Here is a 21381-nt window from a genome sequence, read left to right on the forward strand (position 1 = left end):
TGGGGGTTACCAGCCACTGGGAAATATCTCATGTTGGTGATGTGCTGGTGTCCGCCGGAGCCGGGGAAGGCGCCCGCCCGGCTGAGCCCCTGTTGCTGGCAGCGGGAGGGACAGGGCTGGGGCTGTGTGCCCAAAGGGGGGACGCACCACCCCCTCCATGGAGCGGGAGAAGGTCCCTGAGCCCCGGCTGCCCAGTCCGGGCCCTTTGGCTCTTTGCTCTCTCCCACCAGTGGCACCGTCGGGCGGAGCTCCCTGGCACCGGACAGCGCCCCCGGTCGCGACAGCACTATGTCGCGACAGCACTATGTCGCGACATCGCTATGCCACGACAGCGGCAGGCGCTGGGGGCCGGGCCCGGCCGCGGTGCGCCCCGAGCCCCCGCCCCTTCCCCGCAGGCCCCGCCTCCGGCGCGCAAGCCCCGCCCCCCCACCGACAGGCCCCGCCCCCGCCGGCGCGGGGCGGGCGGCGATTGGCCGCGGGGCGGCCCGTCCCGCCCCCGCCCCCCTGCGGGCGGTGACGTCAGGCGCGCTCCCCGCAGGGGCAATGAATGGGAGGCGGGCGGCGCTGGCGGGCACAGCTGCGGCGCCGCGCCCGGGCCGGCACCGGTACCGGCACCGCCCGCGGGACACGGCGCTCCGCCGGCCCGGGCCGCGGCTCTCCCTCCCCTCTTCTCTCCCCTCCGCCACCCCCGGGCCAATAAAATGATGCAAAGCTCCGCGCTCGCTGCCGAAGGGGCTGTCAAGGGGCTTCCCGAGATCCTCGGTGTGCCGGTGCAACGTAAGGACGCTTTTTTTTTTCCTCTTCTCCCTCCTTCGCTCCCTGCCGCAAAGGCGGCCCCGGGCCGGCGGGGCAGGGCAGGGCGGGCAGGGGCTGGAGGGGCAGCGCCCTGCGGGCTGGGCAGGTGCCTCCCGCTCTCGCCCGGGCGGGTTTTTTCCCTCCCCGTTATTTTTTCCCGGTGTGCAGCAGCGTTAATAGACGTAACAATTAGGAGCGAGCGGTGCCCCGGTGCGGGCCGGCGGCGGCGGGAGCCGTACGGAGCGATGCGGACCCGGCCCCGACGGGGAGGTCGGTGCGGCCGCGGCTCCGGCTCTGCGTGTGCAAGTGCACGCGTGTGTGTCTGTGTGTGTGTGTGGTGCCCCGGTCCCTGCACACCCCCGGCCCGCAGCGCACAACCCCCCGCTTATATCGTTTATCGCGACAGGCAGCGCCTCACGGGCGAACGGCGGCGGTGGGAAGGGACCCCCGGGCGTGCGTGCGTGTAACCGGGATGGCGGGCCCCGCGCGGCCCGTGGAGCGGTGCCGCCGTGTCTGCGGCTGTCCAAAAATCATCCCCGTCTCTATATGTGCCCGTCTATGCTCTGCAGCTACAGGTAGCGTGTTCCTGTGACAGCACATGCTCACGCGTGCTGGGGGGGTATATCAGCATGGCGGGGGGGTACACGCACCCACGGACGCGGGGATGTGTCCGGACCCCACGGGTGTACGGCCCCCAGCGTGTTTCAGCGGGACGCCCACGCCGGCAGCCGGGTGTGAGCCATAGGGGCTCCCCGTTTCTCTAGGGCCGAGCCCCGCACCGGGGGAGCCCGTGTGCACGCACACCCTATGGATGCGGAGCCGGTGCGCGGGCGGCCGGGGCCCGCTGCCCCCCCGGGGCTGCTCGGGCGGGCGGCGGGGACTTTCCGCGGGCGGCCCGGGCTGGACCTGCGCGAGTACTATTATTATTATTATTATTATTATTATTATTATTATTATTATTATTATTATTATTATTATTATTATTTCTCTCCGTTTGTAAACGGTTCCCGAGAACCGGGGCGTCCCTGCAGGCCCGGAGGAGGTGGGATCCCTCCGGGGGGAGCCGGGCGATGCTCTGTTCCCCTCGGGAAGTTGAGAGGAGGGAGCCCCGCCGGGGGAAGGGGCGAGACGGGCCCGAGCCCCGGGAGACCCTGGCCGGGGCGGGCAGCTGTGCCGGGGGGCCCGGCCGCATTTCGGGAGACACACCGGGGTAGGGGGGTTTGCGCATCCCGGCCTCCTGCCCGCTCCGGGCCGGGCTTTGCCCCCCTCGCTGCCCCTCAGAGCCTCCCCCGCCGTTCCGTGCCCCTCACCGGCCCCCGGCCCCTCCGGGCGGCTGTAATTCGTTTTCCGTGGGTGTTTAACCGCATTTCACCGCAGCAGAGGGGAAGAAAAATCCCCGTCGGGAGCGTGTAGGGATGGCGAGGGTCTGTCCCACGGCCAAATCCTGACCGTCCCCCTGTGACCGAATAACGCCTCCGGTTCCCAGCCATAGGGTCACTTTTATGGCCCCGAGGCCCCACTCGTTTAAGGAGAAATGAGGTGCCTGAATCAGCCTGGAGCAGCAATCGCCCCAGCAAAGCTCCCTGGTTTGGCCCTCTGGGTGCCACCAAACTCTCCTGCCCGTGACATTGCCATTTCTGTACTACCTGATGTATATCAGGAAATAATCCAACGACATATGATTATTATTATTTATTTAAGCGCAAAAATTAGTGACAGGAATAAAAAACGTGAGGGTGGGCTGCTATAAAAGTTTCCGTCGCTCTGCCGTTCCCTCCCCTGCAGCCCCAGCTCCCGGCCAGCGGCTTTCGGGGCATTACACCTTTGGGGCCTGATCCTGCACCCCTGACACATGTGCACAGCTCCCCGGGGAGAAAGGGGCTGCCCCTGGGCAGGGAACACCTTCCCACGGGGAATTCAGCCCCGCTGCCTGCGCCGGGGTCATCCCCCCGCAGCAGCACCTCGATATTTCATCGTGTGTGCGATGAAAATACGTGACATTTTCATTTCTAGTCACTATTAAATCGCATTTTTCCCCTCTCTGTTTAACCACTGCTCAGGCTCCTTATTTTAGCAGGGACTGTGTCTTACAGCATCCACTTCAGCAAGATTTTTGGGGAGCCGAGCCTCCCCCCGCGACAAACCTACCTTGCAGACGGCATTGTTAAAACTATAATTCCGAAATATTATTTATGAATATTGTTTTGCAAATCTCACCGAAGTCAAAACTTCTGCCAGAGCCTGTGGGAATGGTGCCCGGGTGCCGCCAGCCTCTGGCCAAGGGGCTGAAGCGGGGGAATTGATTAATCGCCGCTGGGAAAGTCGTTTGCAGGCTGCAGAGAAATGAATTGGAGGTGGTTGTTTTTTTTTTTTTTAGATTTGCATGTGAAGGAATGAGGTTTCCTCCCAGCTGAAAGTCTTTTAAGCAATCCCCGACCTGGTGTTTTCCTTGGGGCTGGTGCTCGGTGCAGGCTCCGGTACCGGGGAACCGGCCCGTCTTTGTGCTCCCTCACCCGCGGCTTCGGAGGGTTTTGGGGCGGTTTAAAGGATTTCTGAGGCCATCGGCGAGTTTGGTTCGTTTCCATCGTTTTTTTTTTTTGTTTTTTTTTGTTTTTTTTTTTTTCCTGTCGGGGAAAGAGAGGGATGGAGAGATGGATCCGCTGCTGATCCAGCACGGGAACGGCGGGCGGGCGGCGCGGGGCTGCGCACACCGTGTCTCGGGTGCCCCGGTGCGTGGGGGGATGGTGGTGGGGCTTTTGCAGGGCTGGCTACGGGTTTGAACGGGATACGGCCAAATCCTGCCCGGGCAGCTGCCGGCGGGAGGCAGGATGGCCACTGCGGTCCCCATCCCGGGCACATCACCCCTGGGAGGGGGGTGACCCCCAGCCTTAGCCCCCCCCTCACCCCGGGAGCAGTTTGTATTGAGGCTGCTGCATCCCTGGGGTGGTCCCCAGGTCCCCGGGATGGAGAGGAGGGGGCCGTGGGGCTGTGTGTCCTCCCCCAACCCGGGTCTGTCTGCCGGAGCATCCATCAAACCATCAGAGCCAGCCCCGAGATGCTGGTGGGCAACGACAGCAGCGGCGCGTATAATGCCGTTAGCGTTATTCCTGTTATACCCAATAATTTAGGTAAAACTAGTGAGACAAATGCGAGGTTTTCCTCGGGCGCGGAGGCAGCGCGGAGCCGGCCCCGGAGCAGCCGCCTCCGTTGCAAAGCACAAAGCAGAGCGTAGGGGTTGTGTGGAAGATATTTTCTCTCTGCATGTGCTGGGCAAACCAGTGGGTTGACTGGGACAGCTCCTGGTACCCCCGCAGCTCCCCCTTTATTATTATTATTATTATTATTATTATTATTATTATTATGCGCAGGGGAAAGCAGCCAAGTGGGTGCGAGTTCTACACGTCTGTGTGTGCACACACAGACCCGCCTGCGTTTGGTTGGTGCTGTACATCTACAGATAAATCAAAAGAAAAAAATACGTCTCTGTTGTTAAAATATGGGGGTTTTTTTCCTCTGAAAATTTGGAGGAAGATTTTTGTAGTATCTGCCGCAGTTTTTTGCTTGTTGAAATTAAGCTGTGTTGCTGCCTTTGGGAATGAGAAAGCTCCTATACACGCACATAAGTATTTATATAAATAACCATTTATCTATAAAACATGTTCATAAACATGTGTATATGTTTGTGAAACAAATGAGCCAGGTTTCCTTTGCGATCCCACCAAACGCACCTCCTCTCGGGGCTGATGCTGTGCTGCGCGCTGTCGTCTGTGCCATGAACCTATTTCACATCGCTCTGAAACAGCTTTAACAAATGAAATGTGGAAAATGTGGCTAGTGGTGACCTGGAACCGCGGTGCTGCTCTGGGGGGGAGCAGGGCAGCCAGGTGTCTGCAGAGCAAGAAGGAGAAGCTGTGGAAGCTGTAGCTACATTTATTATTTTTTTTTTAATTTATTCTAGTGTTGTTAATGCGACACAGGCTGAAACGCCAGCAATAAATATGGTCTGAAGGGCACTGGGACTGGAACTATCTAACCTTGGGAATTATAAACCAAACCGCCTTCACTCGAGATGCTTGACAGGACCCCAAAGTATTTTAAAATAATGTTGTTTAAGGCTCTAACAATACATTTTTCTACTGTGCTTTCTTCCTCCTCCCCCTCGCCCTGCTTCTTTTCTCTTCCCCTGCTCCTTTCTTTCCTCTTTTTTTCACCCCTTTCTTTCCTCTTTTTCCCCCATTTTCGTTCCTCTTTTTCTCCCCCTTTTCTTTCCTCTTTTTCTCCCCCTTTTCTTTCCTCTTTTTCTCCCCCTTTTCTTTCCTCTTTTCTCCCCCTTTTCTTTCCTCTTTTCTCCCCCTTTTCTTTCCTCTTTTCTCCCCCTTTTCTTTCCTCTTTTCTCCCCCTTTTCTTTCCTCTTTTCTCCCCCTTTTCTTTCCTCTTTCCCCCCCTTTTCTTTCCCCTTTTTTCCTCCCTTTTTCCGTTTCATTCCTTCCCCTTTTCTCTCCTCCTTTTTCCTTTTTCCTTTCTTTTTTCCTTTTTCCTTTCTTTTTTCCTTTTTCCTTTCTTTTTTCCTTTTTCCTTTCTTTTTTCCTTTTTCCTTTCTTTTTTCCTTTTTCCTTTCTTTTTTCCTTTTTCCTGTCTTTTTTCCTTTTTCCTTTCTTTTTTCCTTTTTCCTTTCTTTTTTCCTTTTTCCTTTCTTTTTTCCTTTTTCCTTTCTTTTTTCCTTTTTCCTTTCTTTTTTCCTTTTTCCTTTCTTTTTTCCTTTTTCCTTTCTTTTTTCCTTTTTCCTTTCTTTTTTCCTTTTTCCTTTCTTTTTTCCTTTTTCCTTTCTTTTTTCCTTTTTCCTTTCTTTTTTCCTTTTTCCTTTCTTTTTTCCTTTTTCCTTTCTTTTTTCCTTTTTCCTTTCTTTTTTCCTTTTTCCTTTCTTTTTTCCTTTTTCCTTTCTTTTTTCCTTTTTCCTTTCTTTTTTCCTTTTTCCTTTCTTTTTTCCTTTTTCCTTTCTTTTTTCCTTTTTCCTTTCTTTTTTCCTTTTTCCTTTCTTTTTTCCTTTTTCCTTTCTTTTTTCCTTTTTCCTTTCTTTTTTCCTTTTTCCTTTCTTTTTTCCTTTTTCCTTTCTTTTTCCTTTTTCCTTTCTTTTTTCCTTTTTCCTTTCTTTTTTCCTTTTTCCTTTCTTTTTTCCTTTTTCCTTTCTTTTTTCCTTTTTCCTTTCTTTTTTCCTTTTTCCTTTCTTTTTTCCTTTTTCCTTTCTTTTTTCCTTTTTCCTTTCTTTTTTCCTTTTTCCTTTCTTTTTTCCTTTTTCCTTTCTTTTTTCCTTTTTCCTTTCTTTTCCCTCTCCTGACAGCCCCCAGCCCAGGGTACAGGCAGTCCCCCTCTCCCCCATCACCGACCCCCCCAGGCACAGCCCCAGCCCAGGCGGGCACGACTCGGGGGAGCAGACCCCGGGCGCAGGGGGGACTGTGGGGGCTGGCTCCTCCAGCCCTCCCCATCCTTCGTCCCTTGCAGCCGGGCTGGGCCGAGCCCCTGGGCGCGGGCGCTTGTTTTACGGCGGGTGGGTAAAGGAGCCACCCAGCTCGGCCCCTTGGCTGGGGACAGCAGGGACCCTCCTGAGCCTCCCCAGCACTTGTAGCAGCATAAAAAAAACCCAGATCACACCCCCCCACCCCACTCCCCCCCGCTATTTACTGCCAGCCGCTCTCTGGCAGGAGAGGGAGGCAGCCCTTATGCATAAACATCGTTCCGGCTCTTGCATCGTGGTTTGGTTTTATTTTTTTTTTCCCCTTAAAATCAATCTCCTTCCCTGCGTGCGTGGCAGCACGACGTGCCTGGCTTTTACCGGGCAAATCTCTTCCTGCAGACTTTGACAGCACGTCCCGTTTGTTCTGAACTGTGGGCAGAGAGATGGAGAGAAATCTCCAGCTCCCCGGATCTACAGAAGCTGTCCATCAACAGGCAGACATTGTATAGGAGGCTGGATGTACACCTCGCCTTCGGGAAAGCTCTCCTTCTCCAAGCACCCTCCTACCGCATGGGTGCTGGGGGGGGACCATGGGGCTGGACCCGCTCTCCCTGGCTACCGGGGCTGTGCTCCAGCGTGGCCTCGCTTCAGCCCGTGTTTCCCAGCCGTTTCTAGTGACAGGGCTCCGTAACACCCCGGCTGGGGGGGAGAAAGTGGGCAGAAACCCGCTGCCCCCCTTGCAGGAAAACCGTGGTCCAAAGGGGTGTTGGTCTGTGTGGGATGCAAAGTCCCCCGGTGCCCTGGCACTGCAGGGAGAGGAGCACTGGGCAGCTGTGGTGGGGCCAGCGTGGGCGGCTCAGGGTGCAGAGGGGAAGGGCTGTTTGCCCACGCTGAAAAAGCCTCTGCGGGTGGGGTGCAGGTGGTGGGTGTCCTGCACCCCTGGGACACAGCTGGCACCCCGTGGGTCACCCCGGCAGCCTGGCCTTTGGGGGATGGCGGGGACCGGGGAGGGCAACAAGCCGTGTCCCTGGTCGGGGGTTGCGGGATGCCACCCCCGAGGGAGCGAGAGGCAGGTGAGAAACGGGTGGTGGGGAGCAGGACGGGGTGCAGAAGGGAAGGACATCCCGTGCGTGCGTCTGTGCACGGAGGAGCCGTCGGGGCCGTGGGCTTTGCTGTCCCGGGGGGTTTGGTGAAGGTTTGCAAAAGAATATGTGCCGGGACACCGGGACGTGCCAACGCGGGGCTTTGGTAGCCACGGGGCGGCCGGGTGGGAGAGGCGAGGGGGCTGCGGTGGCTGACGCTGCTCTTGTCTCCATCTCTCTCCGCCCCCCCCCCCCACCACCACTGCCCAGAGATCCCCCAGTGCGCCGGCTGCAACCAGCACATCCTGGACAAGTTCATCCTCAAGGTCCTGGACCGGCACTGGCACAGCTCCTGCCTCAAGTGCGCCGACTGCCAGATGCAGCTGGCCGAGCGCTGCTTCGCCCGCGCCGGCAGCGTCTACTGCAAGGAGGACTTCTTCAAGTGAGTACGTCGGGGGGCACAACCCCCCCGAGCCGCCGCTCCGGGCACACACACACACAAAACCCATTTTTAATCTTAATTTCCTCAAAATGGTCATCTTTGTTGTTGTGGAAATAAAGGGAGTGTTGCTGCTTCACGGCTGCCGCAGGCTGGGTGCTGCTGGGTGGGATTTCACCTGCCGACAGCCCCGGATCTCCCCAGCGCTCCCGGCCCCCCACCCCGGGTTTGCCCCCCCCCGGGCCGGCGAGCAGCGGGGTTCGGCCCCGGCCCCGCTCGGAGCCGGAGGGCAGGAGGAACCCGCGCTGCCTGCTCCTGGCCGGGCTGGGCTGGGGCTGCTGCTCTCCTTCGTCTTCCCCCCCCTTTTCTCCTCCCCTTCCCCCTTTTCCCCCTCCTTTCCCCCCCCCTTTCCCCCCTCTTTTCTCCCCTTTTCCCCCCCTTCCCCCCCCTTTTTCCCCCCTTCCCCCCCCTTTTCCCCCTTTCCCCCCCCTTTTCCCCCTTTCCCCCCCCTTTTCCCCCTTTCCCCCCCCTTTTCCCCCTTCCCCCCCTTTTTCCCTCTTTTTCCCCCCTTTTCCCCTTTTTTCTCCTTTTCCCCTTTTTTTCTCCTTTTCTCCTTCCTCCCTTCCTTTCTTTTCCCCCTTTTATCTTTTTTTTTTTTTTTTTTTCCCAGCAGTGTAAAAACCTCATTTGATTGCCTTGGCAGCTGCCTCCAAGCTGTGCGATGCCCCAGCCCTGGCATTTCCCTGTTCCAACGGGACAGAACAACCCCTCTCCCGTTAAAAATGCCCTTTGCAGCAGGGATGCTCCAGTCCCTGGCTGCTGGGGAAGCCCGGGAGCCTCCTCAAGGGCTGGCCGAGGGTGTTGCGGTGAATCCCCGTGAGGCGACAGGGTGCTGCTTTACACCTCCTGCGGCGCGGAGGGCCCGATCCTGGCCAGCGGGTGCCTTTTGGTGCCCGGGTACAGGTGATGGGGCCGGGCCAAAAAGCACTGGCCGCACTGTGGGGACCAGGGCCACCTCCCCACACCGTCATCTGCGCATCCCCGACTCTCATCGCTCTCCGCTGCTGGCCGGCTAAACCAACTGATGGCGATTACACCCCACGCTAATCCCTGGGCAGGACTTTCCCTGCCTGCCCATCCCCGGGCTCTCAGGCCTCCTACGTGTTCCCCCCACCCAGCTATCAGGACCAAAGATGCAGCTGGAATTTCTCCTTCCCAGCTGGGGAGCGTGCACCGGTCAGAGCAGCCTGGCTAATAACACTGATACTTTCCAGCCTCTTAATCTCCAAGTCATTTAAATAGCGGCCCGAAAGGTGCGGGTAATCAATGTTAATTAGAGTTGAAAGATCAGCGACTTTCTTAGATGAGGTCCTGCCTGGATTATTTGGTGCCAATCAATAGCATCTCGGCGCTCGCTCAGGCGCTCGCCTCACCTTTATTTCAACCGCGCATTGATTTCGGGGTGGGTAACTGCAGAGGACGCGAGGATTTAAGGCCAGTTTCAGAGGCAGGTTTGCAGTGCAGGAGCCGCTTCCGAAAAGATCCGAGGTTTTTTTATTTTTCATCCCTTTTTCCCTCCCGCAAATCGCAGCTCTTGGTCCTGACTGCGGGCAGCTTTGTCCCGGGTCCGGCTGTCCCCAGGTGGTGCAGGAACACCCCGGGATGCTGGGGGGGTGTTAAAATGGCTTTAATAGTGTTATGGGATGGGGGGAGTGGATGGACAGAGGGACGATGGGGCTGCAGAGTGTGCACAGGCTCAGCCTTGGGCACAGAAAAGCATCGTCTTGTCTGTCCTATCCCTCCATCCCTCCATCCTTTCATCCCTCCCTCCCTCCTTTCACCCCTCCCTCCCTCCATCCTTTCCTCCCTCCCTTCCTCCCTCCCTCCCTTTCCTCCCTTCCTTCCCTCCTTTCATTGCCTCCCTCCCTCTCTCCATCTCCTATCCCTCCATCTCCCATCCCTCCTCCCTCCCTCCCAGCACACTCCGGGCGGGCTGAGTCTCCCCAGCAGATGCCCGAGGACTCTCCCTTTAGGATACAAGCCCAGAAAATGAGACAAAACAGATCTTTTCCCTCCTCACCTTCTGCTTCCCAACACCCCTTTGGGTAGCTGCCGAAATTGCACCAGTGCCACCCGTGCCCACCGCCTGCCGCCCAGCCCTGGGTGACACCTGTGTGACTCAGGGACACTCTCGGGGACCAGGTTGGGTGGCTGTGCCCTGGCTTTCCGGACGGTGCGAGGGCATGGGCAGCTGCAGGGCTCACGGGGTGATTTTGTGTGGTTCAGCCCTTGGGGTGGCCGCACCCCCTGGGCATCCCTGAATGCCACCGCCTGCCCCTGCAGCCTTGGGGCTGGGGGCCGACAGGTTTGGGTTCTCCCAGGCTGCCTCCTTTGAAGCAGATGGGGCTGTTTGAGGCACAGGGGACAGATTTAGTCTGGGATCCTCTCTGCCTGGGCTGCTGCTGCAAGGCCAGGACGGCTCTGGGGGGTCCCAGCGCGCCGCTGATGGGGGATTTAGGGGTGCTGGGAGGGTTTAGGGGAGACCAGCCCAGTCCCAAAGCCCACAGCAGCTGTTGCTGCAAACACCAGTAAAACGGCCACTTATTTTTGACTTTCTCCTGCGCTGCCACCCCCTCGTGGCACGTATCGCCCTCGCACCGGTAATTCGGTTTACACCGGGTGTTATCCTTCATGTCTGCGTAGAGCAGCGTGACACACTGACACAGCCGGGCTGCACCCGCACAGGCGCACCCGGCTCGTGGGTGCACCCAGAACCATGGGTACCCCGGGCTCCCTGCAGCAGAGTGCCTGCGGGGGCTGCTGGGCGAGACGGGCGCTCCTTGCACACTCCTTGCACCATTCTTACACGCTCTTTGCATACTCCTTGCATGATCCTTCTGCACTCACACCATTCTTGCATGCTGCTTCCACACTCCTTGCACACTTTTGCACGCTTCTTGCATGTTCCTTGCACACTCCTTGCACAATTCTTACACGCTCTTTGCCTGCTCCTTGCATACTCCTTCTGCACTTGTAACATTCTTGCATGCTCCTTGCACATTTCTTGCACACACTTTCCACACCTCTTGCATAATTCTTACATGCTTCTTGCACACTTTGCACGCTCCTTGCATGCTTCTTGCACACTTCTTGCATGTTCCTTCCATGCTTCTTGTCCCATTCTTATATGCTGCTTCCACACTTCTTGCACACTCCTTCCACACTTCTTGCATCATTCTTACATGCTTCTTGCACACTCCTTGCACGCTCCTTCAACACTTCTTGCACGTTCCTTGCATGCTTCTTGCACACTTCTTGCATGCTCCTTCCACGCTTCTTGTCCCATTCTTGCACACTCCTTCCACACTTCTTGCATCATTCTTACATGCTTCTTGCATGCTTCTTCAACACTTCTTGCTCATTCCTTGCATGCTCCTTCCACACTTATTGTCCCATTCGTTCATGCTCCTTGCATGCTCCTTGCACCATTCCTGCATGTTCCTTCCATGCTTCTTGTCCCATTCTTGCATGCTCCTCACGTGCTGCTTCCACACTTCTCGCATGCTCCTTGCACACTCCTTGCACGGTCCTTGCAGCCATGCTGGGGCCTTGCTTGGGCCCATGCCCCCCCCAAGCCGGCCCACCCCACGCACCCGTCGGGCTGTCATTACAGTGTAAGAGCCCCATCATTCTGCATTAATCTGGGATTCATCATGCTAGCGGGGCGGTGTAATTAATTTATTTGGTATTAATGTGGATGAAATATGTACTGTCCTTGCAGGGGAAAATCAGGCAGCCTATAAGCATTAGTTAAAAGAACCATTAAAATCAAACCTTCCTCAGCTCCATTAGGCCGGTCTTTCAGGCTGAAGAAGATAAACCCCCTCCGTGTGAAGTGTCATGCGTAATTAGGTTGATTGCTGGTTTAAACTCTGCCCCCTCTCCTGGTCCCCACCCCATCTCCCACGAAACCCACCTCGCCGAGGGGGCTCGGGGTCACCCCGCTTCTCCTTGCAGGCGCTTCGGGACCAAATGCACGGCGTGCCAGCAAGGCATCCCCCCCACCCAGGTGGTCCGCAAGGCCCAGGACTTTGTCTACCACCTCCACTGCTTCGCCTGCATCATCTGCAGCCGGCAGCTGGCCACCGGCGACGAGTTCTACCTGATGGAGGACGGGCGGCTGGTCTGCAAGGAGGACTACGAGACCGCCAAGCAGAACGGTAGGCGCCCCGAAAGGGCACCGAGGGGTGGCCATGGGTCATGTCACCTGCAGCAAAGTGTCGCTGCGGGCTCTGGGGGGGTTTTGGGGAGCTTTTCCCCAGCAGTGTGGGCTGGTGGTTTGGGGTTGCTCACGCTGCTGCGGTCGGGGGTGGTACCGGCTCCTTCGCTTGCAGACGATTCCGAGGCGGGAGCTAAGCGGCCCCGGACCACCATCACGGCCAAGCAGCTGGAGACGCTGAAGAACGCCTACAAAAACTCCCCCAAGCCCGCCCGGCACGTGCGGGAGCAGCTCTCCTCCGAGACGGGGCTCGACATGAGGGTGGTGCAGGTGAGGCCATGGGGATGCCCCTCTCCACCCTGCCCCTAGCGAAGGGGGGGACACGGGGGTCCCACTGGGGTGCTGGGTTTCTGGGGTGCTGGGTTGCAGGGGTGCCAGGCTTCAGGGGACGCAGGGGTGGCAGGGGTATTGGGGTGGCATGGGTGCTTGGGAGCTGGGTTTCAGGGATGCTGGGGTGCCTGGGAGCTGGGATGCAGGCACGCTGGGGTGCTGGTGTGCCAGGGTGCTGCCCTGCTGGGGTGCAGGGGTGCTGGCATGCTGGGATGTAGGGGTGCCAGGGTGCTGGCTTGCACGGTTGCTGGTATGCTGGATTGCAGAGGTGCTGGCAGGGGTGCCAGGGTGCCACGGTGCCATTGATGTCCCCATTTCCCACCCCAGGTGTGGTTCCAGAACCGCCGGGCCAAGGAGAAGCGGCTGAAGAAGGACGCGGGGCGGCATCGCTGGGGGCAGTTCTACAAGAGCGTCAAGCGGAGCCGGGGCGGTGGCAAGCTGGAGAAGGAGAGCTCGGCCGAGGACTGCGGCGTCAGCGACAGCGAGCTCAGCTTCCGCGGTGAGCGGGGTGCCGGCACGGGGCGGGAGGGCCGTGGGGGTCCCCCCTGTGCTGACCCCTCCTCTCTGCTCTCCCCAGCAGAAGACCAGATCCTCTCCGAGCTCGGCCACACCAACAGGGTTTACGGCACCGTGGGGGACGTGGCGGGCGGACAGTTGCTGAACGGCAGCTTCTCGGTGGAGGGGACGGGACAGTCATACCAGGACTTGCGGGACGGCAGTCCCTACGGCCTCCCCCAGTCGCCTTCCTCCATCTCCTCCCTGCCGTCCCACCCGCCCTTGCTCAACGGGCTGGACTACGCCATGGACGGCAGCCTGGGGCTGGTGGCCCCCGGGGCGCAGGGGGTGAGTCAGACGCTGCGGGCCATGGCCGGCGGGGGCCCCACCTCCGACATCTCCACGGGGAGCAGCGTCGGGTACCCAGACTTTCCCACCAGCCCGGCCTCCTGGCTGGACGACATGGATCACCCCCCTTTCTAAGCACCGCTCGGCCCCCCGCCCCAGCTCCCCTTGCTCCCCCTCACAAGCGCAGCACCGAGGGCACCCGCCGGCGATTGACCTCTCCAGGATTTCCCAAGGGAGTCGGCCCCGGAGGGCTGGAGGGATGTGGGGGTGGCGTTGGCGATGGCCAGGGGTGGCTGTGCCCGGGGCGGGGGGCACGGATGCCTTTGGGTGTAAGCACAAGAGAGGTGTTGGCACACGGCGAGGACCCCGGCGCGGGGCTGGGGTGCTGGTGACAGCAGGGGCCGGCGGCAGGGAAGGACAATCAGGGGTGGCAGAGCCCGTCCCGGTGCCCACGCCGGCCCCGCACCGCTCCCGCCTGGCACCGCTGCTGTTCTCAAGAGTTATTTTTCGATATGGAGTTGAAACGCGACTCGGCGCTGCCCGGAGCCTCGGCAGGAAGAAAAGTCTATATTGTAGAAGGGTTTATTTTAGTGGGGCCGGGGGCTCGTCCAGGCAGGGCCGGTGCCCGCTGCCTGGGGACGGTGCTGCCCGCTCCTGGTGCGGTGGGAGCGGGGCTGCTGCAGGGCTGTGGTTTATCCCCGGGTGTGCAGGAACATCACTGTGGGTTTTACCTTGGTCGTGGGGTGGGGAGGAATTAAAAAAGGAGAAGAAAAAAAAAGAAAGAAAAAGCCCGCAGCCTGAGATGCCCCATGGCCAAGCCGGGCTGTGGCGAGGCCGGCCGGGATGCTGGGGGCTGGCACGTGGAGAGAAGCTGCTGCAAGTGCTGGGGAAAGGTGTGTGGGGGTGTTTGCTCTGAGGGTGTTGAATCTTCCCCAAAACCAAAGGGGAAAAAAGAAGGGCATTTCATCAGCTGCAGAAGCACCTGCACGCTGGGGACCGGAGGGGATGGTGGGAGAGACCCCCCCCAGCATCGGCCACCCCCCTCCAACGGGGCCGACGGGGCTGAGGGAGGGGGCAGGCAGCCGGGGGACCCCCGGCTGGATTCGGCACAGCCCATGAGCCCCACAAGCTCTGCTCCTGGCCGGGCCCTTTCCCAAAACCCACATCCCTGGGCTTGTCACGGCCGCTTGCCCATCTCCCCCTGCACAGCCCGCACCCCCCCCCCAGCATATCCATCAGCCCGATAGATAAAAATCCAGCTCCACGCTCCCTGCTCAGCTCTGCCCTGACCCTGCAGGGGTGCCTCGGCTGTGGCATCCCCACCATCCCCCCCCTGGCTTTGGGGTGATGCTGAGGATCCCAGGCTGCCCTTCGGGGAGGGCTGGTGGTGGATCCAGTTAGCTGGCTGCTGCTGGAGGCTGGGGGGGCTCTGAAAGCAAAGGGGAGGAAAAATAGAAGTGGAAAAAAAAGAATGCCACACAAGAAAGCACATCACTGGTATGTCCCTGTCCCTCTTTGCCCCCCCAGCTGGGTGTGCTGGTGCTGTGGGAATTGCCCCAGTTGCACCCATGTGTCTCCCCCCACCTTGGTTGCTGCTTTGTGCCAAGCCCCTGGCTGGTGGGAAGGGGAAAGGGGCGAGCTGTGCCCGCTGCTCTCCATCCCCCTTTGACAAGGCTGAACACCTCCCTCCCTTCGCTGTGTAAATTTTGTACAGTTCCAGAGAGTCATGTTTCCTGTGGGGGGGAAAAAAAACACAAAACAAGGGAAAAAATAAAACCCAACAAAAATAATAATTAAAAAAAAAATCAAATAATAAAACCTTATTTATTGCTGCATCTTTGGGGAGAAACGACCCCTCAAACTGCCTCGAATTCGGGCCCAGGGCGTTGTTTTTTGTACCCTGCCTCCTGTGCGTTGGCATGAGATGTGTACGGTCACCCCCTCTCTGCCTCGAGGGAAAGCGATGGCAAATAAACTCGGGATGCTCTTTAGCAGCTGCTTGTCTTTGGGATTTTTTTTTTTTTTGTTTGTTTTTTTTGTTGTTTTCTTCCTCGATGGGAAAGGCAGCAGCCACCATCGGCATCATCAGCTATTTGGGGGTTGGGTCTTTGGATGGAGGAGCCGACATCCCTTGGATGGGACAAGCGGCACCGGTCATCGTGCCCTGGCTTTTTGCAGGCAGGGAGAGGTGGGTGGGTTTGGGGTCGGCATCTCCATCCTTGGTGCATGGCACCCCAAGATGCTCACAGCTTTTGTGCCATCATCATCACCTGGTTGTGCCACCACAGGTGAGATGGAAAAGTCACGCCAAGGGGGTGTCCAAGCCCCTCCACGGACACCGGTGTGTTGGCTTTTTATATATATATAAAATATATATATAAAATTTTTTTTAATCATTTTAACATTCTAATGCTTCTCAATTAAAGTGATTTCCTGGAGTAGATGCCAAGCTTAGGCCGAATGCACATTAACCACTTTCTGTATCGGTAGTTAAAGGCACCGAGGGATTTAAACAGCAATCCGCGAGGCTGCTGGGGAAAGGTTTGGCTGAATAAAGCAGATTATAAACAATAATATATGTCTTTCTCTTTTTTTTTTTTCCCCCCCTCCCCTCCCTGCTTTTTTATTTTTTTTTTGGAGAGGCTCCAACCTCACAAACAGACCTAAAGTGCTATAAACATCTCCCAGGGCTGAGCGCTCAGCCCCTAAATGTGCTCTCTGAAAGCACGGGCATCGCGGCTACTGCTTTTCATCTCTGCTTTAAGAGAGTTGTGTGGTTTTTTTTAATTTTTATTGCCCAACATGTCCATCAAACCAGGCAGCAGCTGCACATTATGGCACTGCACAAGGGTGGCCTCGCTTGTCCCTAACCTTGATGCCACCACCCCAAAGCCAGCATTGGGGTTGGCATCTTTGCTTCATCCACATATGGATGCAAAAACCCTACAGGGACCCTAAATAGTGAAACCTGGCATTTAATACAGGACATTAATGTTTTAGCAGCAGCAGCAGCTTGCTTCATGCCACCAAGGAGACAACTGTGGTACCCAAGCTCCCTGCCAGCTCTGTTCACCAGCCCCTTGTCACAACTGGGCAGCAAAAGCGTCCCCAACACTAAGGGGCTGCGAACAGATGCACAAGATGTGTTTTATTTTTATTTTGGGCAGTTTCTTTGGGACAGTCATAGGGAGCAGGCTTAGAGCTCGTTTCCTACTGACGTCAGAAAAAGCCCTGAAGGGTTTTGTTATATTTTTTTTCCCCAAAAGCACAGAGACCACCACCGCAGGTCCCCAGCCCATCAGACCCCATTTATTAATGGCAAATAAGTTGCCATGGTCAATAGCCCAGCCAGCCCTTAGCGGAGGGAATGCTCCCACTTTTATTTTCCTGATGCTGGATGTGCTGCAGCAAGGGCTTGATGGCAAGTAGCCACCGATGGAGAGTTCCTGTGCTCCCCCCCCAGGCTGTAAATCTCCCCGTCTTGGGAACGACAAGTGGCACAGCAATGCCCTGCAGGGACGCCACGGCCTCCTCTTGCCCTGTACACCCACCCTGGGCACAGTAGGGACAACGAGCAGCCTCCTCCCAGCCAGGAGTTATCCCAAAGCACAGACCCATCCCTGGCAGCTCCCCTGGACCACGGCCGACCCACCGGGACGCAGGAAGCCCCACACCCATCCCACCTCGCTCTGGCACTTGAGGTATCGCCACAAATGTCCCATTTTTCTGGGTGTTTGGCCAGTTGAGAGGACCACGACATGTCCAAGCCAGGCTCATAGGGCTGACAGGGTGAGTGCAGATTTATGTCCATGCCCATCTCTTACACAACCCCAGCCCTGAATGAGCCACCCCGGGGACCAGCCTGTGCCAGGAGGACCGGGAGCTGCTGACGGAGGTGGGGTTTTAATGCCATTTAATTCAGCAAAGTGGTTGTGTGCTGGTTGGTCAGCCATTAAGCACTTTTCTTATGTGTGTTAGGTGAGAACTAGAGGGATGGACAGACCGCTGAGGAGGAGAGCTTGAGCAGAGCTTCCAGGGCTGCGCCAGCTCTGCGCCGCCTCCCATCCTTACTGTTTCCAAGGAATCAAGTCACCCCTTGCAAGACAAACACGCAGAGGCTCCGTCCCAACACTGTGCTTTTATTTATAATATTTTGTTTGGACCCAGGGGAAAAAAAAATATATAAACCAAAACTCAACTCGAACAGGAGAGATGAGGGTCTCGCCTGGCCCAGCAGCCCTCCCCTCCCCACGGAGGAGCCGACCTGGCAGCACAGGCTGCTCTGGCAAGTTATCCAACGCAGTACTTGTGTTTAAAACATTAAAACGATACTTGGGGCCTTCTCCAGCCCCTCTCCCCCCTCCCTCCCCACCCCCCCTGCAAATACTGATAAACGTCACCGCATGCATAACCCTGATCCCATCCTGCCCAGGACACGCGCTCGGCCAGCCAGCCCTCGTGCTGGAGAGCCCACCCAAACCCTGTGCTCTAAAAGCTCCCCTTCGGACCCCCTGAGGCGTGTTCGGAGGGCAGCGGGGGGGAGAGAAGGGGCGTTACTGTGGAGGGTCTCCGTGCCCCCAGTTAGGTGCTGCCGGCGGAGTGCTGCTGCAGAGCTGCCGTGATGGCTTTACAGTCCGTCACCTCCTGCGGCAGGCAGCCCTCCTGGTCCCGCAGCGTGGCGTCGGCTCCCGACTTCAGCAGCAGCTCCACGATATCCAAAAACTCGCAGGCGGCGGCTGGAAGGAGAAAGGGAAGGGTTAGCCTGGGGATCCGGCCCGAGGCGGCGGTGATGGGCGTTTCTGGAGCGGTTGCTGTAGCTGGCGTGTCCCAGAGGCAGGACATGCTGTCTCAGCACCTGGCCAGGCGGAGCGGATCATTTCTCAGGGCAGCGGTCGGTACTCGATGTATTACTTGCCTTTGGATTTGAAAGTGCAAAAGAAAGAGAAAAGGCAGAGTGAGAGCGGTGAGACGCCAGCGGTCCCGAGGGGGGGTTACCGCAGCGTGGCTGATGCTCCTTCGCGTCCAGGGCTGGAGAGAGACCCCACGAAAGGCCCCAAAGTGCTACTGCAGCATCACAGAGAGCCCCAAAGTGCTGCCTGGGAAAGCCCTCCCTGCTTTTGCACCCAGAATTTAGAATGCGTTCATAATTTATAACACACTGATGAACCCCTGCCCCTCACCTGCCTCCTGCACTGCCCCGGGCTCCGCAGGCACCACGTCCCAGGCAGGACATCGGCAGTGCTGCCTTGCTCCGGCTTTCAGCCGTTGTTTCTCCTTGTGGAAAATTCAGCTGGTTTTTAGCTGCTGCCCGGCCCTTCCCCAAGCACCAGCTCCCAGGGACGGTCACCATCAGCACACCACTGTGATTTCTAACCCCCATCTCCACTAGCAACTATTTTTTCAACCCTGATTCACTCAAGTTTGACCTGAGCTCTTCCCTGTCCTGAGGACAGCCTGGCACCTTTCAGCTCCCTCTCCAGCCTTGCCTAAGGATGTTAAAAAAAACCAAAACACCCAGAAAAAAATAGGAAAACTCTTAACACCAAAGAGTTGGACTTGGCTGATACCAACCAAAGTCCCAGGCCCTGGATTTTCCCTTAAGCCTGCGCAACGCAGAGCCCAGCGAAGCCAAAAGCTGCCTCAGCCCGACCTGCCTTGTGAGACCACGAAGCCAGCAGCTTCCTCTCGCGTTGGTAGTGATTGGTTTTAATTGTATTTCAGGTGCTTTGACAATGTAACCGACTCTTTTTTTGCCGTTAAATGTAGTAATTAGGGTGTCTTCTGCATTACTCTGCAGTTTTCTACTGACCCAAAGGGACAAGCAGTGATGTTTAATTAAAATAAATTCAACATGTAATTCGAGCTTATACTGAAAAAGATTAAAAAAGGGGGGAAAAAAAAGGGGAGAAGGGGTTGATGAGGAAGCAGGTGGGGGTGTGGGTGAGCTGAAGGGCTGGGGGGCACATCCCGGGGTGAGGGCAGAGCACCCAAGCAGACTTCCAGGGGTGCCAGGGAAGCTGCGGCGGCAGCTCCTGGGGATGGGGAGCTGGTGCCCGCATGGGGAAAGGCACCTTCCTCGTCTGGTGCCGCTGGCGGGCACAGCCCGTGTCCCCCGAGCGGGCTGGGGACGTCCCCGGGGACGAGCACAGCTGTGGATTTATCGCACCCTGGGACCCTTGATTTGTCAAGGGCCGGAGCGGCAGCCCTGACACTGGCACGGGTGAAGATGAATTTCCATTCAGCGCAGTTCGCCTTCCGACTCCATTAATCCTCAGGGTTCAGATGATGAATTTCTTTTCTTTTTTTTTTTATTATTTATTTTCCCTCCAGCGTCCCCTCCCACCGCACAGAAAAGAGCCGAACAGATGGTGCTTTGCAGGGAAGCCGAGCGCCCATGAGGATACAGAGCCTGCCCACTCCGCGGCCACGTGGCCACAAGCGCTCGGAGAACCTTGATTTCCTCTGGGAGAGGCAGCGGCAACGACTTTTAGTATTCCCGGCGGGCGGGTGGGTGGATGGATGGATGGAGAGGAGCCGAAGACTAACGGGTCGTTTAGCAGGGAGACTCACACTGATCAAGGCGGCACAGCCGCGGTGCCCGGAGGAGAGTGGGGCCGGCGGTGGGTCCCACGGGTGAGCCGGTGCCTTCGGACCGCGCTGGCCTCCGCTTAACCCCCGATTAAACCCGGGGTCGGCGCGGATCGGAAGGAGGCAGGATTTATAACCCACCGCGCCACGCAGTTTGACACCGGGTGTAATCAGGAGAGCTGTCACCACAAGGACAGCTGTCAGGCCACGGCGGCTCGTAAAGAGGGATGGAGACACCCTAAAAGCAGTGGCTGTCTCGCTGGCCTTGCTCATGGGATTTAACCCTTCCCTGAACAGCCTCTAACGAAAGAGAAGGCCTCGTAAGGCACCGCCAGAGACGGTTTTCATACGAGCTCTTGTGCCTCTCCGCTGCCATTAACGGCTTGGTTACGAAGCGCTTACCGAGACGGCATCAGGAGATTCGCAGCGAGCTCCAGTTTCAGGCCAACAAGCCACTTGAATCAAAACCATTCACTCGTTTCACAAGCTGTTTTCAAGATCGGGCGTGATTTATGAGCAGATCAGCAAAGGAAGGGACTGAGGACAGCCCGGGTGCAGCGATGGTCAGCCAGGACAGCGGGGCACCCGCAGGCACACCGGACCTGTCTGCCAACGACCCAAAGGGGCTTCCCCAAAGATGATGTACGAGGAGGGGAGCTGGGATAATCCTCAAGGGGAAGAAAAAGTGTGAACACTTAAAACATTTGGGAAAAAAAAAAAACCCCGGTAAACTGGTTATTGAAGCATCAGGGTGGATCAGAGAAACCCTTTCTGAAATAATGTTAATTAAATCAGTTATGTGTTTGTTTGCTGGTGTGAAACAACCAGCTTCAGCCACCAGCCAGAGGGATCCACCTTACACTGAGGTGATGCACCCACCCTCTGCTTTCACATATTGCACTTGCTAGAAGCAGGTGCTCTTGGATAACTTACACACACGTCACGCTTCTGTACAACCTGCTGTAATCCCCTGCGTACCCCTCGGTAGAGAGATGTCAGTGCCGGAGGGGAGAGCATCTCCCTGGGAGAGGGAAAGCCCAAACCGTGGAATTGTGCCATCCTGTTAATGTCCTTGCGGAGAGATCGGCAGAGAGAGACAGACACACGCGCTTCAGCATGACAAGGATGCTCTTAATTACACAGTGACAGACATCGAGAGAGAATATAAAATAATAACTGGGTATGTCTTAATTTTGGAAAAAACCTATGATACAGATTAAATCGATGCTTTTTTTCCTATTCCCCGCACATCAGCACCGCATGTGTCACTTCAGCCTTTCTCATTTGGAGATAGAACAACCTTTCAATTAAAAAGATTGCTATAAAATCGCCTATCTAATTAGCATGTAATTGTAGGAGGGACGCAAACTGCGACTTTGCTCTGCTGACTTTGGTAGTAGAGAGGCTGCTGCTCTCTCAGCTGCCATCAAACAGGTTTGTCACCAGGCCATGTGCAGGTGAAGGCCATCTTGCTCATCCCCTTCCCCTCCCCTGCATAACCTGTTAAAGCTGGCACTGACTTTCCCCTCAACCCCTCCGTGGCTAAGGGACTTAGTGTCCCCTAACCAGAGCC

At 57.1% G+C, this 21381-nt stretch overlaps 2 protein-coding genes across 4 annotated transcripts in view; one reads left to right on the forward strand and one right to left on the reverse strand.

Moving 5' to 3' along the window:
* Positions 1–543: 543 nt before the first annotated feature.
* On the forward strand, positions 544–13355 carry LHX4 (LIM homeobox 4). The gene is made up of 6 exons (XM_068416981.1): positions 544–777; positions 7600–7771; positions 11786–11988; positions 12163–12317; positions 12705–12876; positions 12958–13355. Exons 1-6 carry the CDS (start codon positions 702–704, stop codon positions 13353–13355), a joined length of 1176 nt encoding a protein of 391 aa, XP_068273082.1. The 5' UTR covers positions 544–701.
* A 3984-nt stretch (positions 13356–17339) lies between these two features.
* The window catches only part of ACBD6 (acyl-CoA binding domain containing 6), an 86207-nt gene continuing 82165 nt past the window's right edge, over positions 17340–21381 (reverse strand). The window contains exon 8 of one of the 3 annotated variants that reach the window (XM_068416878.1): positions 17340–17956. In XM_068416878.1, coding sequence (XP_068272979.1) covers positions 17802–17956 — 155 coding nt within the window. In that variant the 3' untranslated portion in view covers positions 17340–17801. The other 2 variants (XM_068416877.1, XM_068416879.1) reach the window with 2 other exon arrangements.

This window comes from Nyctibius grandis, chromosome 21 (assembly GCF_013368605.1).
Source record: "Nyctibius grandis isolate bNycGra1 chromosome 21, bNycGra1.pri, whole genome shotgun sequence".
In the NCBI taxonomy this organism is placed as follows: domain Eukaryota; kingdom Metazoa; phylum Chordata; class Aves; order Nyctibiiformes; family Nyctibiidae; genus Nyctibius; species Nyctibius grandis.